Source organism: Sphaeramia orbicularis, chromosome 22, assembly GCF_902148855.1.
Source record: "Sphaeramia orbicularis chromosome 22, fSphaOr1.1, whole genome shotgun sequence".
Taxonomy (NCBI): Eukaryota; Metazoa; Chordata; class Actinopteri; order Kurtiformes; family Apogonidae; genus Sphaeramia; species Sphaeramia orbicularis.
This window is the reverse complement of record NC_043978.1, coordinates 23,634,318-23,652,164: the sequence shown is the minus strand read 5'-3', so window position 1 is coordinate 23,652,164 and position 17,847 is coordinate 23,634,318. Positions and strand designations below refer to the sequence as shown.

At 36.4% G+C, this 17,847-nt stretch overlaps 1 protein-coding gene across 2 annotated transcripts in view; it reads right to left on the bottom strand.

Annotated features, from left to right (window-relative positions):
- The window catches only part of myo6b (myosin VIb), a 72,024-nt gene that overhangs the window by 43,937 nt on the left and 10,240 nt on the right, over positions 1–17,847 (bottom strand). For both annotated transcript variants that reach the window (XM_030126960.1, XM_030126961.1), the window contains exons 6-15: positions 17,467–17,572; positions 16,726–16,781; positions 16,314–16,411; positions 16,047–16,211; positions 15,218–15,298; positions 11,041–11,221; positions 9,351–9,495; positions 7,835–7,992; positions 5,335–5,426; positions 4,769–4,841 (exon numbers count right to left, since the gene is read on the bottom strand). In XM_030126960.1, coding sequence (XP_029982820.1) covers positions 4,769–4,841; positions 5,335–5,426; positions 7,835–7,992; positions 9,351–9,495; positions 11,041–11,221; positions 15,218–15,298; positions 16,047–16,211; positions 16,314–16,411; positions 16,726–16,781; positions 17,467–17,572 — 1,155 coding nt within the window. The remainder of the gene's footprint in view (positions 1–4,768; positions 4,842–5,334; positions 5,427–7,834; positions 7,993–9,350; positions 9,496–11,040; positions 11,222–15,217; positions 15,299–16,046; positions 16,212–16,313; positions 16,412–16,725; positions 16,782–17,466; positions 17,573–17,847) is intronic.

Sequence of the window (17,847 nt, the reverse complement as noted above, 5' to 3'; positions counted from 1 at the left end):
TGGCCTACTATTGCTTGATTTATACCCCCCCATAAAATTATTCTCAACTAAAGTGCCCCCATTTGCATGACTTATAATACTCAGAGAAGGTATAGCAATAGGGTTCTTCCACTAGGGGTCCCCTGTGTTGGTTACCAAGGGATAAGAAACCCAACCAATCGCCTTCACATGAAGAATATCTGGCAGCAGAATTCAGGGTAAAACCATTACCAAACTTGATTTCAGGGATATAATTAGTGGGCATTAAATAGTTTAGATCAGTAGATGCTTTGGTCACTGATGGCTATTTGGGTCTTTATGGGTTAAGAGTCTAGTGCACCACTGTTTCAGTTTATACAAGCACATGTTTTATAGAACTTTAAATAAATCTGAGGTGTTTATGTCAGAAATAAACTTAAATTGCATCTGAGCTATGAGAGTGTCAGCTTTTTAAGGCAACCTGAATGATGCCTTCAGGACAGTGTACGTTGCATGAAACCATGTGACACAGAACAGGATTTTGAGGATTCACTGTCCTGGAAATGTTTTACTAGTTCGTTCTCAAAGACATACAACATGACAAAGCACATTTAAAATATTAACTATCATGTCAGACACATTTTTCCCACGATATATCACATAAAAAACATGGTGTGATTCTGCAATATTGTTGATATATGATTAATTCTCCTTTTTTTTTCATTTAAAGGCTGATTTTCCACACAAAATGTGCCTAGTAGTGTTATAATGACACCTCCCAGAGCTGTAAAAGGTGTATTAGTAGAAAATTTCAGACAACCTTTCAAAATGAGAAAAAGAAAAATCCAACAATACTCTTCGTTTTTCTGTCAGTGTGAGAAGAAAGGCTATTAAAACATGATGTTAAACATATTAAATATAGCAAAAATGTCTGGAAACATTTGATTTGTCCTGGGCACGTAGTCATATCACTATTTATTTTACTACTTTTCAACTGTTTTACTTAATATCTGTGTCTGTCATTATGCTAACTTACTCAGGGTAGCCAGTTCTTGAAGTGAGAGATGGATGTAAAACATTAAGTAGATAATGAACCTGCTCTAAATATTACAGGTATCAAACTTTGGTCATTACACCTCTGATTAGTCACCTCCAATTCTATGGGACTGTGTTTTAATGGAGTGTGACACAATTAACCCAAACACACGCACAAAACATTGAGCCATGGTATTGGTAATTAAAGGTATTTCTATAACAATTACCATGACATGGGTGAATGGATCCATCATGGAGCTTTCACCTGATAGAGTGGTGTTAATTACTCCAGCTTTGCTGTTCTGATTGGTTTTCAGTTGCAGAAAACATTCAAATGCAGGTGGAGTTTAGTCAAAATCTAAGACAGAGGGTTTATTACTTGTTTTTTCTTACATTCCATCAGTCTTACTGAACTACGGAAGAGGATTAGGGCCACTGGGAAAAAAAAAATCAAGGTCCAATATATATATATATATATATATATCTTAATTATTCAGAGAAAAAAAGTCAGAATTCTAAGATTAAAGTCAGAATTCTGACTTTTTTCTCAGAATAATAAAAAAATTATATATTAGACCTTAATTTCATTTTTTTCCCAGTGGCTCTAATCGTCTTCTGTACTGAACACTAGTCAAAAACACCTATATTAAATATGGTTTCTCTTTGTTCTGTGTTTTTTGCGGCACTATATGTGAAACTGTGTATATTTTGTTTGCCATAAATGCTTCCAGACATTTTCAGGGAAACAATGATGAAACACACAAAAGTTTTCTCAGGTATTCCGCAGAGAATAAGGTGAGAATGACAATGAAGATTATGTTACAGATGTTAGAAAATCATCAAACATCCAGACACTGAGAGAGATTTATTGGAAATTTCCATTGTGTACTGTCTCAGGGTGTGAATATTCAGGGCACAAAACATGTTCATCTGGATGCGCATTTATCCATATATCTGAATTATTCATATGCCATGCTGCATTTGGAATATAATCTAATAGCCAAGGACCTCTGAAAAAAATTTGCATGAACAAGCACCTGTGCATAAATCCTGAAGATTGATGAGTGAATTAATGGCCAACCCAAACGGTCATTTGCAAGTCATAAATGTTATTCACGGCTGTCAGTTAACCTCGCACCTGAATAATCACAGCCTTTGAAATACAAATCAAACTGTTTCACCTTGATACACTGACTACTTCAACCCATTAATTTGAGGATTCATTTGAGGGCCGAGACAACAACAACAATGGGACTATCATTTCTCCCATCCTTTGCAGCATAGAAAAGGCCATAAAAACCACAAATACTCATTACGTTTGCTCCCTTCAGACACATGGATATGCCAACTTCATGGATAATGAGAAGTTGGTATTTTTGTCCCCTCTGACAGGTGCATTTTCACTGCTCTGACATATAGCCCTAAGCATAAGGACTAGCCCAAATGAATGCCGTGTGGGAGAGCTTAGGCTACACTTGAAGCGTCCTCAGTACATTTGTGGTGTGGGCGCTACAGACAGCCGCATCTCTGTCAGTACATTCTCTGTTTTGCAACACAAGCCCTCAAAGCGACGCTTCATCTTAATGATGCCCCAGAGTATCACTCAAAGGTATGGGTTTCGTGTCAGATCACCCAAGTATAGAAATAAGTAGATACCAACACACAATCTCCTGCATTATGATCATTTAAAAGTCACTAAACTTCATAACCAGTCATATTAGAGTAACACTTTACATTAACTAGTAGCCTATTAGAACACATATTAGCAGTGGTGGGATGTAAATAAGTACTTTTACTTTTTATGCAGATATATACTTATACATTATTCCCTCTATCACTAGATTTGTTTGACAGATTTGTGTATTCTCCTGTTAATCATAATTTATCTGGTGCCCAATTGTTATGCGCACCCCCTGTTGGTGACTCTCTGCCCCTGCTTTATTTGTGTGTAAGCTGTCTCTCCTCTGTCCATAAAACAGCTGATTAGATCCACCTGAGAGCAGCTGATTAGATCCACCTGAGGCGATGACTGGAAGCAGGGTATAAGAGTGGAGAGAGGAGAATGGACTGAGAGCTCCTCACATGAAGACATATTTCTTTTATTAATCATTTTTTGCGTTATACTGTGAGTTGAAGGTTGCCAATGGCCCTCTTTTCGGTTTTGGTTCTTAGGTAAGTTTTGACTTTTTGGTTAGGCTAGGGCAGGGGTGGCCAACCCTGGTCCTGGAGAGCCACTATCCTGCATGTTTTAGATGTATCCCTCTTCCAACACACCTGATTCAAATGATAAGCCTATCATCAAGCTCTGCAGAAGCCTGATAATGACCGCCAGGTGTACTGGAAGAGAGAAATATTGAAAACATGCAGGATAGTGGCTCTCCAGGACCAGGGTTGGCCACCCCTGGGCTAGGGGAAAGAGCTGGATCTGATGGCCCATTGCGTGGCTTGGTCCAATACTCTTCCCTCCTTTTGTTTCTTAGACCAGGGCCTCCAACCCCCCTTTTTTAACTACTTTTGTGACTTATTTACGATTAAAATTACTTTCACCATAATTTTTGCCTGTGGCATCTTTATATTTTGTGATCTGACTTAGCCTTTAACTTTTTCTTGAGACTAAAACATCAATAAATCATATCAAATTTATTTATATTGCATCACATCAAAACAAAAGTTACCTCATGACACTTTTCATTTTGAGCTGCTCTAAACCAATTTACAGAAACTTAACAGAATCCTCCAGGAGCAAACACTAAAGTAGTCCAAACTTGCTCCACCTCAACATGCTGCGACAACACTGACTTCAGTATTAATAATAATAATCTAATGACACCATATATGACAATCGTCAACAACAATTTTTACTTCCGGCAGTAAAATACCTGATTCTACCCGATATAAATCCAGTGCACTGATTCCAAATCTGAAATCAGAATTTCTCCAGCACATCAGGGTTTTGAGTTATGTACAATTTCATTGGTTATAAGTAGCATATCAGGCCAGTGTTTTGGTTCTATGAATTCTTAGTGATCAAAATCAAGGGGGTTTTGAACACCTGAAACACACATTTGGTGCAGTCTAAAATGATGCAAAGCTGAAAGCTGTAATTTTCACTGGAGAACTCATTTGTGATCCTGTATTCCCCTCAACGCTCAGCCCTAGAATTAACAGAGTGGGATTCATTTGTGCAAGTGGTGCAACATTTTCTGGTCAACTGAAAATACTGCCCAGAAAATGCTCCGAAAAATGACCAACTATTTTAGGACATGCTAAAAACATTTGAACGAATGGTAGCAGAATGTCGCAAAAAATTCACCTCTTCCACTCGTAACATGTTTTTTTCCGCTCAGTTTGGGTGATGTAAGTGATGAGCATGATTTCATCCAGATATTTCTAAAATGGAAACCAAGTACCGAGGGGCTTCAACCCAAACAGGATGGTGATTACTGTGGGTTCATACAGAGGGAAACTGGCACAAACCACAAGCACCGGAGACACTGTCTCTCAACAGTGGGTGAGAATAAGGTCACACGGAAGACCATATTAATAAGTTGTTTATATTGATTAATAACAAGTAAAGGTCTGATAAAGGATTAGTTAAATGGTGAATATGTGTGCGTAAATATTAAATGTTACCCATTTTTCTTCACATTTGTAATATGTGATTCAAATAGTTATTTTCAACAGTACTTTTTCTGAGGGGAGTTGTTAAACTGTCAAACTAAATAATGGTTGAGGCTAAGTAGGCTGAGAACAAATGTGACACAAGAAACCTTACCTATGCAGTCCTGGTTGTCAACGTAATGCACCTCACTCACTCCAAGTCCCTCCCTTTGATACAACTCTTGCTCCTGCGCAAACAGAACCAAAAGTAAAAGTTAAAAAAAAACCCACAAAAATAACATTACGAAAATTCAGTGACAACACATTTGTTTAAAATTTTTTAACTCATTCCAAAGCTGCACTACAAAGAACAAACAAAAACCATCACAACAACCACACACCGTTCGAATAATGAGAGAAGAGACTAAACAAGAATTGTGGCACTTTAATTGGAGACCTTGGAAGAGAATAACGTTAAGAGATCACAGGAGAGAAACAAGCCTTATCATGTCCCTTGAGAAATTAGCATTCTAATGAGAAAACACAGGAGAGACTGAGGAAAAAAAAATAGGTGGGAATAAAAAAACAGGACAGACAGAGGAGCTTAGTGTGCCAACCACATCCTCCCGACGAGTGAAAGACGTGTTACATTTGGTTTGTGAGTGACATGACATGGCAGGTTTCCCAGGATAAAGAAATAAACCACTCTAAATCACCTTAATCCAGAAGCTGCTCACCCACCTCTTTCAGAATACGTTCGTTGAAGAACTGCTGCAGCTTCTCATTGCAGTAATTGATACAGAACTGTTCAAAGCTGTTATGTTCAAAATACTCTAAGAGGGGGAAAAAACAGCAGGGAGAAAAAAAAACACATATTTTTTGATTAATATTCAGAATGGATAATTGTGAATGCCTGTGTTAATTAAGCCAGTCAAAGTAAATTAATTCTTGAGAAAAAGCCTTGGTAATGAAGTGGCTATATGCATTAGAGTACTTATATTATAAAACATGCTGCACACAGAAGTGTCAGGACAAGTGTTTTGAACATCATCATGATTGATGCACAATTATATGCAACAAAAGAAAATATGTCAACTCTGGAAAATGCACAAGATCAAATTTTCAGTTTGTGTTGCCTTATTTTTCATATTTGGTATGACAAAGGTTGACTAAATTGCATTGTTAAGCGTACAATAGGGGTCAAAAGAGTGTGTCAAAATGTGCAGATTGAGAGCCTTAAGTACTGTGGGATCATGGGAAATGTAGTTTTTAAGCATGCTACAGATGAAAATCTTTGAGTAGGGCTGGGAGATAAAAAATTTTCCTTCACATAGATGACAGAAGATAGATGTTCAATAAAAGTTCACTACAACTTGGGTCTGCAACATACAACAAGTATTTGGACAGTGACACACATTTTGTAATGTTGCCTCCGTACAGTACGTGACTGAAATGTTGACTTTCAGCTTTAATTCAAGGGGTTTCACAAAAATACAGCACTAACCATTTAGGGATTACACCCATTACAAAGTTCCTTCACTTTTAGAGGCTCAAAAGTAATGGTACAAACAAAGACTTCTTTACATATCAGGGTTGTTTCTAATAGTTTGTTGAAAATCCTGATCACCTGAAATCCTTCCTGCCTAGACCTTTACTACTGTACATCCCCTTTCAGTTTATGCTTATTTGTGGGTCTTTCTACGCTCAGGTTAGTCTTCAGTAAGTGAAAATGTGCTCTATTAGGTTAAAATCAGGTGACTGACTTGGCTACTGAAGAAGAAGATCCCATTTTTGTTTTTTTAATCTTCTAAAGCTCCTCTGTTGTTTTTGCAGTAGGTTTTTTTGTCATTATTCATCTGTAATGTGAAGTGCTCTCCACTGTGGTGGTGTACAGAGGCAAATTACACAACTTCATTATGCTGTCATTATGCAAATACTAACAGACCTGTTTCTTATGCAGATGACACGGCCCAGTAGAGGGCGATAATATGCTACTCAATCGTCTAGTCCAGAATATCACCTCAGAAAATAAATGGATCTTCAAGTAGCACCTTTTTTGATCAATGCATAGGCCTTCTTTATTCACTGAGTCACAGATCAAGCAGGAGGCAAACTGATCACGTTTTATCATTTCACTCTAATGAAACAGCTTCGAGTAACTTTAGCTAATGTAATGATAATGCTAACTTAACATTAGGTGAGTTGTCTAATAGTACATTAGCATTCATTCATTTATTCACTAATTGGAAATGGAATTTCCCCTTGTGGGACTAATAAAGGCATATCTTATCATAAACTGTGCAATAAACCGTACCTCTCAATAAACTGTGCAAAAACTGTATCCCTATCCAACCTGTGGCATGATTAGCATGTGCACAGCTGTAAAAAGTATATATAGCTTTTTGATTTGTCTTTATTTTTGATTTTGTACTTCTTTTGCTCTTGTGTCTTTTGTGCTTTGCTGCTGTAAACCTGGAACTTCCCCTTGTGGGGCTAATAAAGGAATATCTTATCTTATCTTATCTTCTTACTCATTCAGCCACTAGAAGTCACTATATAGTATGATTAGTATTGAAATATATCAAAGAATTAGCTCGCTACGGAATTACTATGATGTAAAATGTCATGCAAACACTAAAAATTATGTAGTATTGCAGAAATAATACTGTATTACTGTTATTTTACTTTATTTTATCTGGTGAATATGGTGCCATCAGCAGGAAATCAATTCACACCAGAAATTACACTGAAGAAAACTATCAATTCCTTTTATTTTTTGTCTTGGGCAGCATGTTGGTCTATTGGTTCCTTTCTTTTAACTCAACACCTCCTGGTTGGAGCCTTTCTGTGTAGCGTTTGCATGTCCACAGTGTCCCTGTGTAGGTTCTCTCTGGGTACTCCAGCTTTCTCCCACCCACGTACCTTAATAGGTTATCTAAGCACTCTAAATTGCCAGTAGGTATGAATGTGAGAGTGAATGGTTGTCTCTATATGACAGCCCTGTGGTGAACTGGTGACATGTCCAAGAAGTACCCCACCTTCACCCATTGTCAGCTCCATTTTACGGAAAATGAATGGATGAATTTCTTTAAAACATTATTGGAAGCATAACAATATGATGTATGTAAGCAAATCACCAAAATAAAACAGTACAGGCATTGGTGTTTTTAGATATTGTGTTACTCATTTCACTCTAAGTTTACATTATTTCCACATTTTTTTAACTATGTAGTTTTCTTACCAAAACCAGCAATGTCCAGCACCCCGATGAAGTTGCAAGAACTATCGAAAGGGAAACACTGGTTTACTCGTTTGACGACATGATCAAAGAGGCGGCTGTAAACCGCCTTGGCCAGGGCATCGCGGGCATTGTTTGCCTGTTCCACCTTTAGAGGAACCCTGGAGGGACACACAAAGTGGGACAGTGAGAGATAGTCCAAAAACTGGGGCATGCTAGTCTCTTTTAAACCTCTTTTATTTTTTTTTCTTAATCAACCCAATTTTTTGTGTCAGCAAATGTTTGCCATTCTCCTTGTGATCTCTACAGTCACACTTAGAAAATGAGGATTTCAAAAGGTATTAAAGTTAAATATGAACCTTGAACTCTGCGAGACTCTCTAATGGGGCTTTAACACCATTTATTTTAAATTATTAACAGGGGTTGACTGTATGAACAAAGTGCACATCCATGGTGACCCAGAGTTCAACAGTGTCGTCCCAGCTGGGAAGACATTGAATTTAAAATTAAAAGCTCTATCTTCAACTCTGATAAATCTTTAGCCACTTTTTTTGATATTCCTTCTCTGGGAGTTCAGAAAACCCCCCAGTCTTTACAAACCGGAATGTCAATGCAGGTTACCCTTTCTTCCCTTCACTAAAACATGAGTTAAACTGCTGTAAGTCTTGCACACATACAACAAACAATACACACAGGACTTTTTTTTTTTTCTTAATTTATTGCAGTATTTGATATGCTAATGAGAGGTTCATGACTGATACCATCACACCCACTCCCATCAGTTACCCTCAACCTCCCATGGGTCGGGTAGATCTGTCTGGGGCTTAATGACAAAGCCAGGCCCCCTTTTGCTCCACTTGCTCCCTAGACACCAGGCCTTTACTGTACTGCAGCCATGCTCGCCTGCCTCTTCAGATACAGTCTGCATTATTTATGTGGAGAAAACACTTCCAGGCCAGGCCAGCATCTGGCCCTCCTGAAATATTAATCTACCAAACCTGGCCCCATCACTCAAGCACCACATCACCACCAAAGTACAAAGGAGCAGTGCCAGTACTGTACCATACTATCATCTGAATGAATCCTTTTTCAATCTGCAAGACGCTGGTAAAGAATCATGTAAAAGGAAATGTTATTTAAATTTAATATCCTAAAGATCCTGCTATATTTGTCATCTGTCACTTGAATATGCAGAGGTGTTTTAATGAGAATTACATAGCGTTTGATAGCATTAAAAAGTCAATACACACTTATCATACTAACACCATTAAGCTCTATGTATTAAACTTTATCACCATGGACAATATAAACTTTACAGCTGTTCAGGGCAGTAAAAACTGGTAATCTAGGGCATGTGTCAGTAAATTACACCTACTTCATCTCTAAGGGTTCTTAGCTTTTCTGACATCTATTATTAATTTGCTTTTTTTTTACTGTAACTGTGGTTAAATACAGTGATTTGAGAGGAATTTACAAGACCTTTACTTATGGATTTGCTGCTGAATGCTTTTGTTCTTACTTGATAACTGTTCCTTTGGCGCCCCCTGCTGTGGTGAGCATGACTCTAGTTGTGAGGCTGACCCTCAGATCATCCTGGTCCAGACCCAGCAAATCAGCGCAATACTCCAGAGTCTGACCTGACTGATTCTTCAGGACACATCCACCTAAAACACAACATACACAAGCATTAACAGACCCTAATTTGCTCAAAATTTTCGATATAAACTTACTGTCTTCTATATCAGCCTCACTCCGTGCCTATGTATGCTGATAAGATTTAAAGGAAATAATCGCACATGTATTTCAACAATTGCTCCAAAGAAAATACACGCACTAATTTATTCTACTACACCTGGAAAAATTAAAAGAGGGGTAACAAGTGTCTTTTGTTTATCGTTACTTCTTTAAATTAGAGTGACATCCACCGACGCTAGAAACTAATAGATTCCAGGCTTTGCATCCGCTTCATTAACAGGGTTCCTACTGGTTTCTACAAGTTAAATTTGCTTCTTTTTAAGGCTACTTAGGACAGAATTTAATGTCCATTTCACAGCCTATTTCACAGCCATACTAGACCATAAAATTTAGGAAACTGTATTTATTTACTCCAATGCCTTGATTCCCACCATTCAGAGTTATTTCTCACCGAGGGCTGCAAATTTAGTGATAATTGGTTCCTAATTTCAAGATTAAATTGTCAGGTTGGAATGGGTGGAACTGAGTAGATTAACTTTACTTTTTTTGCAGCTTGGAGATTTAACAGACACAGTTAAACACAGTGCACAGAACAAGTTTATGGCAACATACCTTAAGACCTGCCATATCAAACTTAATACTTTTTTTTAAGGTATTAAAGGGGTCATATTTTGCTAAACCCACTTTTATTAGTCTTTGGTTCATTTATTTGTGTTTCTGGGGACCCTAATAGTTCATAAAGTTTGAATTTGGCTAAAACAGAGTGGATTTCTTCAACCCATTTTAAGTCCTTCTTAATTTGTTACGGTTATAACTACTTACAACATGACATTTGCACATATAAGGTCAAGACTTCCGATGAACATTTCTCTGTGCACAACATAACTGTTTGTCAGCAGCAGTGGTTGTAGTCTATACAGAAAGTATGTCCAAACTTCGAGCTGATTACCTAAAATGTTCAGTTGTTGGTTGTATTAACAAACTTAAGTGGCTGAAGGAGACAGAGCATCACAGCCAACAACCTGGGGGGGGGGGGGGGGGGGGAGTGGCTCATGTGCATTTAAAGGGCTAGTGCTCAAAATGACCTTTCTGGTGTCATTACTCAGAAATAGGGTTGAAGATGGACCTGTGGAGTTGAATTAATGAAGAATTCAGACCCAAGTATAGCATTTACAGTTCATGTAGACCAGAGGGAAATGTTTCAAAATGCATAATTCCAGTTTAAAAAAAGCTAAATATCACTCCTTTAAATGCAGATTTGTAAATTCAAGACTTGAGATTTTTTAGGACCCTGTGGGAACCTTGATTAAAGTCTTTATATTAAAATTTATGAGTCCTTTTTGCAATTAAATAAAATCCCTGGAATTGAATTTTTTGCCACTGAACACAGACAATGTTGTTGCTGCTGACAAGATAAAAAAGAAGGCCAAACATTTAAAAAATAAAGTAAGAAAACAAACCACTACTCTACTCTAAAGTCATTGAATGTTCTGCTACTACAGCATCTGTCTTACCTGAGCTGCTTCCTGTTTCTTCAAAGTCGATGTTGCCCAAATGCAGAACCCCAGCGACCACCCTGAACAGGTCCAGCTTCTCGTTATCATCCAGACCGATCTTCTTCATGGCTACGCACATCCTGTTGAAATCACCCAGGTCATCGAGAAGCGGGTCCTTCAGTGCGCCAACCTTTACATGCTGTAACACACAGGAAACAATGAGCAACTAAACAAAGTACATGAAATATTTAACAATCCATTCTAAATGAGGATTTACTCAGACAAAACCCCATCTACAGTAGTCCACAGTGCAGGTTTTTGTTCTTAAAACCTGAGTAAATCTAATTCTTAAGTCTAGTGGTAGAAACCCGAAAGCCCGCACATTAGAGAAAGACTTCACACATCACACAAATATAAATATAAACAGTCAATAATGGGTTAAAACAGCCTCCACCATCAGCACACAGTAAAAAAACCTATGAACCAAGACACTGCTGTGAGATCAGTCTCTAAATGTCCTCATCAATAGAGTTCAATACATATTAGAGGGAAAACTATATAGTTATAGCCTGGATAATACAATGATAATGATTTAGAGCTGCACAATTCTGCTTAAATTATTGATTCTGATATACTTTAACAGAAGTGCATTTAAACTTACTGTAAAATACACTAAATTGCTTTTTTTATGCATTGTCACCACGCTGACTGAACCTTATTACACTTTTGACAAAATAATAAAAATACACTATGAAAAGTGCTTAGTGTAATGCTTATCAGCTCCATTTTCTGTAAAACTATACATTCTATTATTGATTTTTATATAGTCTCGGAATCACCATATACAGTAACTGTGCAGCCCTTTATTGTAAGACTGAAATGCAGAGTAAGCAAGAAAAACAAAAACCCTGTGCACATGCAGAAAAAGAGGAAGCATGCAGTCCTATTTCCTGTTTGCACAACAAGCAGCATCATGCAAAACCTGAGAGGGTCAGTGTTTACTTTAGGACAGACGTAGGAGAGAGAGCAGGAAGCACAAACCAACGATAAGACAGGAAAAATCACCTTATTGTCCTACATTACAGACACGTGGCAGACACACAGATGTAAAATGACTTAATTAGTAACATATTAATGACACACATAATGTACTTACAAGCACAGAGAGCACACAGTTTAATTCAATTACTTGTCACTGTTATGGATATTCTAAGCAGAGGCATGTTTAATGAAATGTTCTTTAATCAAATATTACCGACCATTAAGTTAATTGAAAAGTTAAAGATTAAATGGGATCAATGTTAAAAAGTGGAATCATAGTGACGCAGTTAATTAAAATAAAGCCTTAGCTATAAACAACATAGAAATACATGGAAACACACTTTACATACACTACATAGACAAAAAACACATTGAATTCAGCTTTTTTTCCATTACTAACATGAGACTGAGCTGCAAAATAATAATAACAAATGTCATAATATAGATTTTTGCCATAAATATCGTTGCAATAAATGTTTTTATTTCATTAAAGGGGTTAATTTTGTTGACATTGTCATATTAAATGATTACAAAATGCCTCAGAGTTTGTTTTTACTTAATTTTTACTAATTTACTTTTACATTTTTAGCCATTATCATTGTTTTAAATGTTTTACCTGTACATTTCTGGAATATTTGTCATGTTCCAACCATAAATAATCATGTTAAATCACATGTAACTGTCTGGTTTCTTGATCTCTAACTCAGGAAGAAAAACAAGCCTTCAACTTTAAAAGAAATACGGATTGATATTAATTTTATCATATACTTACTGACAGCAACTGATATATTATCATGATGAAACATATTCATATCAAATCAGCAGTGATGGGAAGTCCTATAATCTGTAGGGGTGATGTATATAAATATTTTTGTTCATGCAGTGTACATTTCTTTACACTTTGCCCCAAAAGCAGATTGATTTTTATAATTATATTTTATATTATACTTACTATCTGGTAATCGATTCTTTCTTTATGCTCAAAAGACCCTCTAATTCCTGTAAGTATCTTCATTTTGAGGAAACGATAGGGTTGCTCATACTGACGTTCTGTAAATTTATTTGGATATTGCAGATATTGTGATGAAGACCCTTAACATGTTTTCATAATTATGGTTTCTTTGTTTCATGGCTCAAAAAGGGAGAAAAAAATAACAAACCAAACAAACAAAAATAGCATTGTACCAGCCACATCTATTGGTCAGATTATTATTTTTTGACCAGTTTCATAAACCTCTAGAGGTTTGTGTTTGTCATTGGAAAAAAAAAATTCAATTCCACTGTGGATGTTAACTGGCTAAAATATAAAAACAAAGAATAGAGGTTTAGAGGTTTATCTTGATTAATAAACCATCTCAGATAAAGAAAATCCATTCAGATAGAACTAAAACTGTGTCCAGTTATTACCACTATTCCACCTGATGAGGAAATTTTTATGAGCAGAAAAGAAGATATTCTATTTTAGAAAACAAGGAGTGAAATGAACATGTATAATTAGTCCCTGAGAGAGCAACATGTCACACTTATTCTTCTAATTGTTTCATGATATTAATTACACATCTCCTGCAGGGTTTGCAGCACATGGGTTCTTTTCCATGTCTTACATAATTCATCAAATACACAGACCTGAACTCATTTCACGGCATAAAATATTCTTATTGACCAGTTCCTGAACAGAATTTTACATTTGCAAGAGACTCTCATTAACCCTTAAAGAGATAGGATAATTTTAACGGTGACTTCCAAATGCATTTTTCTCTATATTTAACCTTTCCAAGGTGATTGATGACCATTTATTACAATATTATCCTTTGCATTTTTCAGCGAAAATCAACTATTTTCCCATATTTAATTTACGGATCATCTAGAAGCTCAGAGTAACTTTAAAGGTTATTATATCAAAACAGAGTGATTTTTTCAGCAAAATATATCATTAATTGACCATAAAAAAAGTGTCTAGAACCACTGCCATTTATCAGATGACATGGATTTTACTGATGAATCAGTGTTGCAGAAAATTCAGATTTTTCCATGTTCACTATGAAGCCTCTGAATGTCCAAATGGGTCATATTTGAAGATATAGAAAATCTGAGAAACTGCATTTTACCTGAATTATTTCCAAGTATTAACCAATGTGTTATTTTTTTTCTCTTTTTTTAACTATTTTCAAGTGATTTATAACCATTTATCACAATATTATCTTTTACATTTGGCATTTTTTCAGTGAGAATCAGGCATTTTCCTATATTTAATTTACAGATCATGTACTTGAATCATCCTGCTGAGATAACATTTGAGGGTTATTATATTAAGAACACATATAACTTATGAAAAAGTTCTTCAGTAAAACAGATCATTAACTCAATGTAAAAACAAGCATCTCCATCCACTATTATTTATCAAACTCTATGGGTTTTATTGTTGAATCAATATTGTAGAAGATGACGGTGTTACCACATTCACTGTGGAGTCTTTCAACGTCCAAATGGGTCATATCTGATGACCATGAAAGGATGACAATCTGCATTTTACCTGAATAATTTCAACATATTGATAGGATAAGTTGGTCTAAAGTTATTACACATTTTAGATCAGTAGGTGCTTGTGGTCAACAGTGGATAATTGGGTCTTTATGGGTTAAAAGGATTAGTGGTGCCATTATTACCCTGCCCCCCCCCAGAAGGAGAGGCAACGGGTAATGTTTTTGGTTTGGTTTGTTTGTTTCTTAGTTTGTTAACACTTTGGTAGCAAAACTATTGGTTGAATTCATGCCAAATTGTGTTTATAAATTGCCAGTGACCCAGAACAGATGTGGTTACATTCCGGGAAAAGTAGATCGAAGTTCAATTTTTTTTATGATTTTTTTATTATTATGATCTTTCATTTACGAAATACGTGCAAGGGGCAGGGTTTGTTGTGAATCACACCACTTGTTTGATCAGTAGCTGTTTTTGAGGGTTAATAAATTCTTCAGATCAAACTTGTCATTGTTGGGAAAAACAAGAGTGAATAATGCAAAACCACTGAATTACAAAACCAACTGCACTACTCTGTATATATGAGACATACTCATTTGTAGATATACCAAGGGAGCAGAACAAAAGAAAGTGATATCCAGAGTGAAATCATGTTGAAGTGGGTTAAAGTGATTACCTCAGGACTCTTGCGGTTCTGCGTGATTTGTTTATCGGAGTCCTTACTGGCAAAGTACCTGGTGCAGCCCCGATTTAGGTACTGTAACAAAAGAAAAAACAGTTTAAAGCCATTTTGACATAATTAGTGTTTGATAAATTAAATTCAGACACACTGAAAGTGCATTTCACTGTTGGTGGGAATCCTACTGGGCGCTCTCGTATTGATTTTCATCAACTAAAAGATCCACTCTGTTGTCTTCCAATAATGCTTCACAGTTGACTAGTAGGGAACTGCATGAAGTAATTACCTCTGTTGATGTGGGTGTCACCTCAGGGACACGATATAATGACACCACGATAAACATCTTTAAAAAACAGCTTGAGCTGCTTGTTGTTCCGTTAAGTATTGTTTTGTAGAGCGTGCAGGAGAAAATAACAGCTGGAATAAACACCTTTATTGTCTCTGACTGCGCCTCTGCTGGGCTGATAATATCATTGAAAGGGAAGGAATTTAATTTGGAAGTCCTCTGCCACTGATGGGATTTTAATTTCACATGGGACTATCTCTTGATCTGTTACAAAAAAAAAAAAAAAAATGCACATGTGACATCTAGTGGGCGTCCACAGAACTGCCAAAAAAGTCCCAAAAAGAAAAGCATCTGAATATGTGGAATAGTGAAACTATTAGGATTCATCTCTTAAAACCGTAACAGCTCATATTCGTTTACATTTTCAAAGGGAACAAATTAAACTAGATCATTTAAAAGGTCACAGATCAGAGTCATTTTGGTTCTTGTTCTGATAAATGTTGTCCCTGCTGAGTCCGATTTTGTTCTAAACCCACTGACCCTGAAACTGTCCGGAGAGTCGAGGTGGAGCTTCTTCTTGATATCCTCAGAAGCTCCAGCGCACAGTCTGTAGAAGATGTGGTAGTTCCTCTCGTCGTTGCTTTGCATGCAAATCCTCGACTTCTCTAACAAGTAATGGGAGACAAATCCGCCCACGACCGCATTCTACCGATAAAAGACAAAAAAAAAAAAAAAAAAAAAGGAATGGTTCAAAACTCACAGTCAACACAGTTACAGTTATACAACCTTATAATGACCTTCTATTACCTTGTCATTGAAGTGGATCTCCACAAACTTCCCAAAACGACTGCTGTTGTTATTGCGCACGGTCTTCGCATTTCCAAAGGCCTCCAGAAGGGGGTTAGCTGAGATTGGAGAGACAGAAAGAAACTAGTTGAAAAAAAGCGAAAAAGACTATTGTAAAAAAATCACTGATACAATGATAAAAATTCTTTATACTTGTTTGTGGCTGTTGCACTTTTGCACCACTTATTTATTTTTTCTTAACATGCATTCCATTGATGTCTGTGATGAGCACCTGATTCTTTTATACACATTCCTATTTTGGTTTTTGACCCACTACTATTTTTTTTCCACAGAATTTGGTTGTTTTTTCACAGCTTTAACCCCACCTCAGATAAAACAAAAAAAAAACCTGCTTCAGTTTGTACTGTGTTACCTTCTACAATTCTCTCATCAATATCTTGGCCCGTTCCATACGTCGTGGTCAGGTATCTACAAGATAAGAATAAATCAGAATATATAAAAGAAACACAGTAAAAGAGAAAATATAGTAGAATTATTTGCTGCCAAAAACAAAATTCCCTGTGGGGACACTGAGAAATCGTACAGTTTTACTTTTCATGGTAAATTCTTAATTTTCATTAACTTGAACTCATTTCTAATTAGGCTAGATAGATTCCAATGAATTAATTACTATGTGAAGTTGAATTAAGAAAAGGTAATGAGCCTCTACATTATTATCTATTAAATGACAATAACAAAACTTGCCAGAAAAATTAATACTACTGTAAAATATTCTGCTTGTTTATTTTCCTAATACATCTATTTTCACTATGTATCACAATATTAGTTCATATGTTTCCTCACATACCGGATACTTAATGCAAGGTGTTATAAGTGTGGTCATGTGATTGCTCAGTTTAGAACAGTGGTTCTCAAATCCAGTCCTCGACAACCCATTCCTGCATGTTTTAGATATTTCCCTCTTCCAACACACCTGGTTCAATTAATGATCAGCTCATCACCAAGCTCTGCAGAAGCCTGATAACGGTGTAATGGTTTCCAGGTGTGCTGGAAGAGGGTACATATCTAAAACACGCAGGACAGGGGTCTTCGAGGACCAGATTTGAGAATCACTGGTTTAGAAGGACAGATATATGGATGGAAGATGAAATACCTGAGAACAAACTTGGTGTTTTCTGTCTTTCCAGCACCAGATTCACCAGAAACAATGATCGACTGGCTCATCTTCAGAACCTTCATGTCCCTGTATGCTTTGTCAGCTAAAATGAAAAAAAATATACATATACACATTACTTACTGATAAAAGGTTATATGTAAAAAGGTTTTCAACTGAGAAACACGTCAAAAATGCATAATCTCTGTATAATTAATGTTAGATTTTCATTAGCAGCAGTGAAAATGACAATGATCCTAAACTACTCCACATCATAAAACTTTTGTTGTGATTGAGACCCCTGGAAACAGAAAACACATACTGTTCACTTAACCCATTAACATGCATGTGAAGGTCTTTTCAAATAACAATTAATGGTGT